Source organism: Helianthus annuus, chromosome 4 (genome assembly GCF_002127325.2).
Source record: "Helianthus annuus cultivar XRQ/B chromosome 4, HanXRQr2.0-SUNRISE, whole genome shotgun sequence".
Taxonomy (NCBI): domain Eukaryota; kingdom Viridiplantae; phylum Streptophyta; class Magnoliopsida; order Asterales; family Asteraceae; genus Helianthus; species Helianthus annuus.
Genome location: NC_035436.2, coordinates 14,897,927 through 14,908,245, shown reverse-complemented (window position 1 = coordinate 14,908,245; position 10,319 = coordinate 14,897,927). Strand labels below are relative to the sequence as shown.

General features: G+C 38.0%; 1 protein-coding gene across 1 annotated transcript; it reads right to left on the bottom strand.

The window, feature by feature from the left end:
- Window positions 1-555: 555 nt before the first annotated feature.
- Window positions 556-3,177, bottom strand: LOC110932992. Its single transcript, XM_022176239.1, has 5 exons — window positions 2,988-3,177; window positions 2,764-2,919; window positions 2,268-2,696; window positions 948-2,098; window positions 556-873 (listed from the first exon to the last, which is right to left on the bottom strand). The coding sequence occupies exons 1-5, from the start codon at window positions 3,175-3,177 to the stop codon at window positions 556-558; spliced, it is 2,244 nt and encodes a 747-aa protein (XP_022031931.1).
- Window positions 3,178-10,319: the final 7,142 nt, after the last annotated feature.

Sequence of the window (10,319 nt, the reverse complement as noted above, 5' to 3'; positions counted from 1 at the left end):
AGAAGATAAAACAGATTACCCGGGGAGAAGAAACCTCCAACAAACGGGCGAAGACTTAAGGGACTCTGTAGAGTTCCCCGCAGGAAAAGACATCAAATATGGCGAAACTATCAGGGAGTAAGTTAAGTTCCATCTAATTATTAAGACTTTGTAACGCCTCTGAGCTTTATCCATGAATAAAATTACAAAGTTTCTATCATTTGTGTTTACAAAATGCACGCAATTTCTTTTTAGTAAGCGAAAAAACATTATGGTAGTATAAAATAAGCTCCATACGCGGTCAGTGATTACCTCACAAACGACCATAAGCTTCACACATGAGCTTCATACCAACTTTATTCGCCTTACTTAAGTAAAAGCAATTGTACTCATGCAAAATATTGTAAAGACATTCAAACAAATGGAAACATATTACCTTCAGCGTACAAATACGCCCTGAAAAGATTCAAATACGGCAGTGTTTCGAGTTTTTACACAAACAGCGCAACAAAACAAGGATATACATCCCACAAATAGAAAGGGGGAAATGCAAATTGTTCAAAAACAAATTTCACCCTACTCTAAATCTTCATCCTCATCAGGAAAGATTTCTTTAAGCTGCGCTACCGGATCATCCGACTGCAGCGCCACATTTATCAACTCCATAACTGGAAGTTGTAAATTATTAAACTCTGCCTTCAGAGAAGCAAGCGCAGCGGCAGTATCTACGCCAAAAGCAGCGGACTTGCTATTATCCCAAGTAACTTTCAGCGCACTAGTTACATGTTGAGAGCATTCTGCATAACCTTGCGCATAACCATCCCGCCGCGCGGCAACCACTAAATCAGCAACAGTCTTATCCAGCTCTTTAGAGTTCAAAACAGATTCAGCAACCTATGAAATCAATCGACATTGGTAAAGCAAAAAAAAGAGCAAAAGCAAGCGCATATATAAAGGAGGGATCTTACACAAGCAATCCCACGATCCTTCAACCAGGTCATATCGTTCTTTAAAGGCTCAAGCTCGCTTTCCGCTGAAGCCCGCGTCGTCTCTGAATTTTCCAGTTTCTCTTCAGTCTCAGTCAAACGGCGAGAGGATTCAGCATGTTCGGAACGCGCAAGCTCCAGGTCCTTTTTCAGTTGTTCCTGGTCAGAAACCAAAGCAGTAAGTTCCTCTAGTTCTTTATCTCTAATGGCAAGAGTGCTTAAAGCTTGTACCTCCCGTTGCTCACTCCGTTCCCTATGAGAACGCGCTTCTGCCAGCGCAGCCTCCAAGTCAGCATTCTCTTTCTTCAATCTTTCAACCTCTGCATCTTGATTCTTCAGCTTTTCGACATCAGCTTTGAGGTTATTAATAATAATGCGGAGATTTGCTTTCTCCGCATTGTCCTTTTCACAAATTTTCCTCCAATTTTTTCGTTCTTCAGAAAGAAGAGCAGCCTCAGCTTCGGCCTTTCTTTTCCAACCAGCAACAGACCATTCCTCAGTCTTGCGCTCAGCCTCAAACTTGGCTTGATCATCTTTTAATTTTGACATCAATTGGGCCAGACGTCTCTCATCATTGGAGAATTTTTTCTGAGCCGCCATGAAAGATTTCTGCTCTTTATGCATATTATACCACTCCCGAACAATACGGTGGGTGGTAGAAACATGAGAGGCGGTCTCAGCAACATAAGACTGATAGGCCTGTTCACAAGATCGGCTTTCCTGAAACTTGACCTCCCCAGGCGGAAATATCCCCTGCAGCCAATCTTGGCACGCATGCCAGTCCGCAAAAGTATCTCCTTTCTTCAAATTCCAAACAGGGGCGTGAAGGTCAGCAGCATCCTTCTCCGAATAGCTCCGATAGTAATAATCTCCCAAAGTTTCCTCTGGGCGGATGGGAGATTGTTTCCTAACACCGACAGACGAGTCTTGCTCTTCAACCGTCATCCTCTCAACATGCTCCGGCATAGTATCTGAAGGCGAAGGAGTAGGAATTTTTTCAGTTGCCCCTTCCCCTTGGTCTTGAGTAACCACCTCGGGGGTCGAAGGATTATCCGTATCATCCACCTTACCTAGGCCAGCATCAGCAGACCTCTCGATTTCAACAGGCTTCTCCGCATCATCATCTGCACCTTCTGCAGCGTTCGAATGAACAGTTGCAGAAGCATGCGGGGGGTAGGAGGAAGTTCTTCATTCACCACAGATTGCACGTTTGTGGAAGTTTGAGCAACAGGAGCTGCTGTAAAAATAAAAATCTGTAAGAATCTAATATGTAAAAAGGAAACAAAGGAAGATGCTACTTACCAGAAACAGATTCCGTAACAAAAGCATCAAGATTCCCCCGTCGGGTAATCTTCTTTCTTTGAACTTTCTTAGGAGGTTGGCCCTCCGCGTCAGTATCAGTTTGTTTTCTCTTGCTCGCCCCCCTTTGCACTAAATGCTCAGGGCTAGATTCCAAGTCAATCGGATCATCTGGGTTGGATGGAGGAATATCAGCAGAATCTTTCGGTTCTGGTTTCGGTCGCCTAATAGTAACTGCAGGCGTAAGACCCTCCAAAGTGTCAGAAACCACCACATAATCACACTTGTCAGAAGAACGGCGCATACCTTTCTTCTCAACGTTTTTAGCTTTGGAAGATTGAGTCTTCCCTACATCGCTTTTCTTAGGCGCAACATTACTGGTCGTAGCGCGTCTTTTCTTCTCAGGGCCTACGCCCAAATTTGACAACTCACCTATAAAGCGCAAAGAACAGTTAAGGCGCAAATGAAAAGTTAAAACGGACAGTATGCGCAAACTTACCTGCGCCAGCAGCAGGAGGTTCAGACAAATCCGCGTCCCGCGGAAGAGAAAAATTCCTCGCAATACGATCATACCAACACTCTTCATCAAGATTTTTCTTAATGGTACCCATTCTCCCCCCTTCTCTTTTGTATGCAACAACATACAGCGAAACAACTGCAAGAAAAGGGGGACATGCTCAAAAAAAAAAAAAAAGAAAAAGAAGAGAGGAACCTAAACCATACCATGGCCTCCCTTTGTATACACAGGCTTGTCGTCCCAATCCATCTTCCAGTTCAAACTCATCCCAGCTCCGACAAGGGCTTTCTCCGGCAAAGCAATGTTAGGTATCTCCTTCAAATCCTGATACCAAGTTTCATCAGAAGGGGTCCGGAGTGTTTCAATAGGAACATCTTCTTTTCCCCTTAAAACCATCCTCACCGGAATCACTCCGGCCTTGATAAAGAAAAATTTCTGTTTCCAATCATGGAAAGATTTCGGAGGATTAAGCAAAATCTTCTTTGCAGTTTGGCTTAGGCGTCAATAACCATCAATATCAAACGATAGACAAGAATACGTTTCGTTACTCAAGAACATACAAACCCTAATATCATGTCAAATCATATATAGCCTGAAGGGGTAAGGTCCCAAAAAACTCACAGAAAGGATATAAGACCATGCCACCAGCTGGCCTTTCAACCTTTTTTACCTTGCGCGGCCGCGCACTGGTCTTACAAAAGGAAGAAAGAAATCAACAAGCGATAGTTGCGCGTCCAAAGGAAAACATAAAATCCTCGCGCCGTCTCCCATTGACAAAGGGTTAAAAACCCTGAGGGACAATACTTCCACCTAAATATCCAAACTTGGATATTATTTTACCCAGACTTAGGACTTATGCAACTGTATGCACACTGTAAGGTGTCGCACCAGATTACAGCAGTAATCTTCTAGAAGGAATATGATCGTGCACCACCCAGACGGTTGTAACCGTCTGGACACGTGTCATTACCACAAACGTCCTGAAATCACAACGATGGCATGTAATTGGAGAATGATCTCCACTTAAACCACTTTCCACGTGGCTATTCCCCAACCGTAGATCAAGTCATGATCCGTGTGCATTCACATCAGGATCAAAGCAACTTAACGAAGATCAAAAGGACTTAACGGAAGGAAAAATAACCGCTACGGCGTTAGCATCTTCCGTTATCTTTTCAATAACAGATTTTCCCTCCCAAACTCCCGGTTATAAATAGGAGAACTCTTCAGGTATAAACTCAGAACACATTTCACTACTCAAATACTTTTATCTTCTCCATTACAAATACTTATTCTCACACCGGAGTCGGGTCAAGGAGAGAACCCTCTTCTCCCCTTGACGAGGCTAACGGTGCTCTGTTTTGCAGAATCACCGGAGAAGGAACTTGGCTGCAACTGAATCAATAGAGAGAGAACTATCCTTTTATGCGGATTCAAACCCCCTAGATATCTCGGTTCCGACCATTTATCTAGTGTTTCTTCATAACCGAATTCATTTAGTAAAGTCAATGGTGCGAGTATATATCGACAATTCACGAATACAAAACATGATTGAAGAAATTAACACAATTGTTCAAATATTCAAACGCAAACACAATGATTCACAAACTAAAAATATGTTTCAAGACACTAGAATCTTACAAAGTCTACACTGGGGTGAAACCTAGGAGATTAGCCGCTCATGGCTTGTAGAACTTAGAATCCGGATGAAATTGTTGAAGAAGAACACATTCGATCTTGATTTTTGGTGTTACATGATGATTCGAGAGTCTTGGAATGGAAGATTATGATGGAGAATGAAGTAGAAATTGATAAGTAACTACCCCATTTCGAAATTCCCCAAAAAGAACAATTAAAATCGGAATTCAAGGTAAGTTTGACCAAATTTGCAATTTTTGACCAGAGCAGTGTGTCGCCGACACAATAAACTTGAGACGTTGACAGAAGTGGGTCGCTGACGCGATAAACTTGAGTCGTTGACACGATAAAAGTGCCGACGCGTAACTTTGCTGCCTATGGGCTTCCCGGCGCGCCATACGAAGGGGGGTCGCCAACGCGATTTCAGCCAGTTTTTCCACTTTTCTTCGTTTCTTCACTCCGGGTCCTCCTGGCTCCAATCCAAAGCCCTATTTAGCTCTCTAAATGCACCTTAAACTTATCTAATCTTGCAAAACGCAAACTGTATCAAAGTAGAGCATTCGAGAACTTAAATTCACATAAAAACGCAAATTTAAACACGAGAAACTAAGGACTTTTAACCACATATCAGGCTGCGAAGAAAACAACATAAAGTTATGTTTTCTATCTGAAGAAGAACAAGTAATTCTCTATATTATAATTTACAAATAGGGTTGTAATCTACAACACTTTGAAGATAATTACAACTCTTGGTTACTGCTAATTTTAGAAATGGCTAAGGTATAATCTTAGTCAAAAGTATAGGGAAAATAAAAGCAGAGAAGAATCTCAGGTATAATCTTAGTCAAAACTATATACTCTACATAACTGAGTGAAAAGTTCGGGGGTCGGCCGCCCCCTCCCGCCCTACTTAAGCTACACCCATGGTGCCAAGCCGATCGATTTATGGCAATGTAAGAGCGTTTTAAATAATCAATTGGATGTTCCATTTTTGTAGCTTGATTTGAGTTTTTATACCCTTTGTAACATCAACTGAACTTTTAATACAAACTTTTATAGACAAAGATTGTGTTTTGCAAACCAACGGGAACAATCGTTTCGCTTCTCTTATAATGTTCGGTTAATGCCATAATTGCTCGGATCGGATGGGAAGGAAGGTTTGTTTATACATATTGTTGGGATCTTTTTCTATCTTTTCACATTTAATATTTTTGCTTAAATGTCATGAATCTGGATATATTCCGCTGATATGAATCATTGAGATTGAGAAAGTGTTGGTCGGCTATGGTTGGGAAACTTAATTGATATTTTGCTTTCTTATTTTCTATATTTAAGCTATGCTGGTTTAGAAAACTGCTTTCTTGGTCATTCATTATAATAGTCTTTCATTCGAGTTCATTATACGAAGTGAACAAACCATTTCTCACAACTGATGAAATACAAGTTGGCAAGCTTATAGTATTATCATTTTACTTTTGTTTGGATATCTGATTGTATCCTCACGGTGCAGCCATTTTTATGTTATTTTTTCTATATGAAAAGGAAAATATGACTTATCTTGAGAACATTACAATGTTTTGACTTTTGACATCTGTGTTGAGGTGTCAGAAATGAGTATGTTGGTAGAACCATAGCAAACATATTGAATATAGTAGATTTTTGCAAGAAGGAGATTTACCAATTTAAACCTTTTATTGTCTTAAAGTTTAATGCATATTCTCTTCTGGTTCAACTACCAGCTCTATTAACACATCTTTAACCCACAAGATAGGTGTTGACAAGGCAACCAGATACTGCGCAACACTGTTCTATAGCAAAAAGATCGTTTGGATACCCTTCACTCAACCCAACCCGTAATAAACCGAACCGCTACCAACCGAGTTCCCGCCGTGTGTTACGTGGGGGATTTTACTAGTTAATCATTACGTATGAATTACTTAAAAACATCATTTCCAAATGTTTTTTAATAGCAGAGACCCAGGACACGCGGGACCACCACTACTAGAAAACAGCCAGATTTACCACAAGCATATTTGTAGCAAATTTGTGGAAAATTTGCCTTAGCTACATATTTGGGACAAAACAGGTTCGTGTGAAAAATACTTGTCGGAAAGTATGATTGCGACAAAATTGTAGGAAATTGGCTCAGTTTGCTACAAATTTCCTACAAATTCATGTTGTGTGGCGATTTTGTCTGAAAATTGCGGAAAAGTTTTGGGTCTTTTTTTCTCTTTTTTGTCGCAAAAACTGTAGGAAAGTGGTAGTAAAAATTTAGTTTGTAGGAAATTTGTGGGAAACTTTTGTAGTAAAAAATGAAGATTTCTAGTAGTGCACCTAGCAAATGGTTCACCCTTTCGTCCGAAAAACAGAACGTGATAACCTAGCTCACCCGTCTAGAAGAAAACCCATAACGGGAAAAACCTCTGGCTCAACTCATAGCATATTGCTCTAAGCGAGACTTCAACCCAGAACTACCCACAAGGAAAGCCATGGGACTACTACCGGACCTAATGGCTTTTGGTACACATTACTCGGAAGCTCTCTATAAAAAAAAAGAAAAAAAAAACGTGTCTAAATATCAATTTTAAATGAAATGGAGAATCCATGGATATTCAACGAACATGGGTTGGGTACCAATTACATAAAATCATAGTAAAGACTAAACACTTTTAATAATTTAATAATTTATTCAAGCAAATTGAATCACTGTTTGATAAAAATTGATTAAAGACATTTATCTTCATCGTCTCTATCTATATGCATATTATTATTGTTTTTTTTTTCAACTAAAATATTAAAATGCAAGTCTAAAATAGGGTTGTTAAAATTGTTCGACGCTCGAGACTCGTTCGATGCTCGATCGAAAAATGTTCGGAATTAGTTCGTTCGATTCTGCTCGATTGAAAAAGGCGCTCGGTTCGAATCGGTTCGTTTCAACGAACCGAGCATGAGCAAAGGTCCCCTCAGTTCGGTTCTACTCGGTTGGCTCCAATTATTTTTTAATATATATATATATATATATATATATATATATATATATATTAATAAAATAAGTAGAGGCGCATATTATCAATATCTGGTTCAAGATCCAACTAGAGCCCATTTAATTATAGACATGAAGGTTGATACCAATAGTCAATTGTCTAATAATCCAGAGTATTTGAGTCAAAATGTCAAAATACCAAAATGTGAAGCGTCAATCGATACTCAAGTGTCAACCCGTCATTCAATTTAGATGTACATAATCCTATTTAAAACCCCACATCAACCATCATTATTCAAATTCTCCGTCGTCAAAATGCCAACTCCCTAAGGTTTGCTTCAATCGGTTCACTTGATTTCAAACTTCTCATAGATAAATGGTCTGCTTTAATCGATCGACGAATTATCTTTCACTCGATTTCTATTCCTTGTTATTTCGTAAATTTATACTTGTATTCTAATTGGACAAAACCTTAGGGACGAAAACTGCACTTTACTCTAAAAACTAACAACCCTATCGTCGCTTCTATTTTTTATGTGATGCTCGATACTCGCTCGATGTTCGTTCAAAAAATACTCGGATTGAAAGGCGCTCGTTCGATTTTGGCTCGGTTGAAAATACGCTCGGTTCGATTTGGTTCAGTTTATAAACAAACCAAGCACGAGCAAAGATGCGATTGGTTTGATTCAGCTCGTAAACAGCCCTAGTCTAAAGTGACTTAAAATATAGTAGACTATTTGTTGTTGTTTTCTTTCCAACTAAAATATTATATATTGTATGATAAAAATAAAAATGCAAGTCTAAAGTGCCATAAAATATAGTAGACTTAATTGAGAAGAAATAAGATAAGAATTTTAAAGTTACGAGGGAAAGTTTGTTGTGGCTATTGAGGTGGTCTTTATCTTTACTAACTGCTTTCCATAAAACAAGCAGCCACAAACTTTAATTGACACGTGCCAAGCATGTAACACAGGACAAAACTTTGGTTCCTTCTTTATACGGAAAAGAAATTGGGTATACATGACTTATTAAGTTATTTTGAGGTAATTAATAAATCATTTGGAAAAGCTTTAATTTTGGAAAAGCTATTAAATTAATATTAATAAATCATTTTCAAACTCAATTCTGAACGCGTTTGTTTGTTTTTTGTCCTAGCATCCATAACGTGTCGTTCTTCCCCACAACTTGGCGTTGTGACGGTCGATGTTGAGGAGGGTGAGGAGGAAGGGAAGACGAAAGGAAGAAGTTTGTTGGTGTCCTTGAAAATAAGAAAGAAATCCATCTTGGTAGGGGCAGCTTAAAGAAGTATTTTTGTTGTGCCTTATGTTAACCTAAATATTTTTATTCAATACACGAATAATAACACATACATCAATCTATACACGAAATGCTAGCATTTATCATGTTCAAATTATTATTAGTGGGAAAAGCCTGATACATAAGTGAAAGTTATACGTGACTCGGTCTCGTATCTAATAGATAAGTGAGTGATTTGTTTATGACATGATATACAAACAACTCTAAAAAAAGGATATCATCGTGGTGTACTCTACAATCAAAATCTTAGAAGTTTAATTCTAGTAGGAAGTCAGTATAAATATAAAATCAGTAATAATAGTTTTTAGGAATGATCAGTGACGGATCTAGAATTTTTTTTCACCGGTTCCTTTTGGTAGATTTTTACAAGTTCTCACTAATTTTTCCAAATCATACAATGTTTCCACTAATATTTTCCATTTTTTCTAAACCAAGTGAGTTCCTGGAAACCCTCAAAAACCCCTTGTATTCGCCCCTAGGAATGATATAAGTGTGCAATAAATTATTAAATTCATAATTAATGCATCATGCAGTTAATACAAAATGCAAAAAATAAGTAACAATTTAATCAAGAATGGGAAAAGGTGGAAAAGATCATTTACGGGCTAGCTATTATTTCATGTTGGTGCATCTGGAAAGAAAGGAACGAGGTGGTTTTAATCAGAAAAAATGTAGTTCGCATGATATCAATGGGGAAATAAAGCCGAGAGGTTTTGCTTAGGTTAAAAATAGATCTTTTTGTAAGTATATATGGACGGATTGGTGTAAATACTCATTGTATATGTTGTAATTTTTTCCCTTTACCCGTTGGGTCGGAGGTGCTGTTGTTTGTCTAGCCTTTTGACCGTTTAGACAAAGGTGTGTTTTAATGAAGTTTAAATTTCTAAAAGAAAAAAAATAAAAAAATTGGGCATCCTTTTGTTTTTTCCGACTTTTTACTCCTTTTCCTTTTTCTGCCATCATGCTTTCCAAAAGTCTAAAGACAGTGCATTGCATGGGTTCTTTAAAGGCACGTGCATGCACGGTATAAAATCTTACCAAATTATTTTAAGTCCAAAATTCGTTTTAACCCGTCTATATTTTTCAAGCTTACTCACTTAGTGATTATCGTCCTTTTAAATTATTCTAATCTAAAGGTCACATGATTATGTAAGCTTTTTAGGGGGTGTTTGGGATTGCGTTTTCAACCTGATTATTTGATTATTGTGTTTTGAAATCGCAAAAAATCTATTTTGAGTGTTTGGTAAAAAAATAATAAAAAGTGATTTTTTACGTTTTGTAGAGTTCAAAACGTGATAATCCATAAGTAGGTCACCCCTTGCTGCAGGAAAACGTGATAATTAAAAAACTGATTTTTTACGTTTTCACTTATTTATTTTTTGAAATATATATACTTGCCAAACACTCAAATAGTTGATTATCTGATTATTGTGATATCAAACAACATAATCAAATCCAAACAATGTTGATTATCTGATTGTTATGATATCAAACAACATAATCAAATCCAAACACTATCTTACTGCAGCACGTTTTGTTACAGCTAATTATCTGATTCTGATTATTCAAAACGCATAATCTATTTTCAAAAATCAACCCC

Coding starts and splice junctions, on each gene's coding strand:
- LOC110932992 (XM_022176239.1), bottom strand. CDS start 3,177: ATGGTTTTAAGGGGAAAAGAAGATGTTCCTATTGAAACACTCCGGACC. Junction 2,920..2,987: donor GTATACAAAGGGAGGCCATG/GTATGGTTTAGG, acceptor CTTTTCTTGCAG/TTGTTTCGCTGTATGTTGTT. Junction 874..947: donor AGGATCGTGGGATTGCTTGT/GTAAGATCCCTC, acceptor TTGATTTCATAG/GTTGCTGAATCTGTTTTGAA.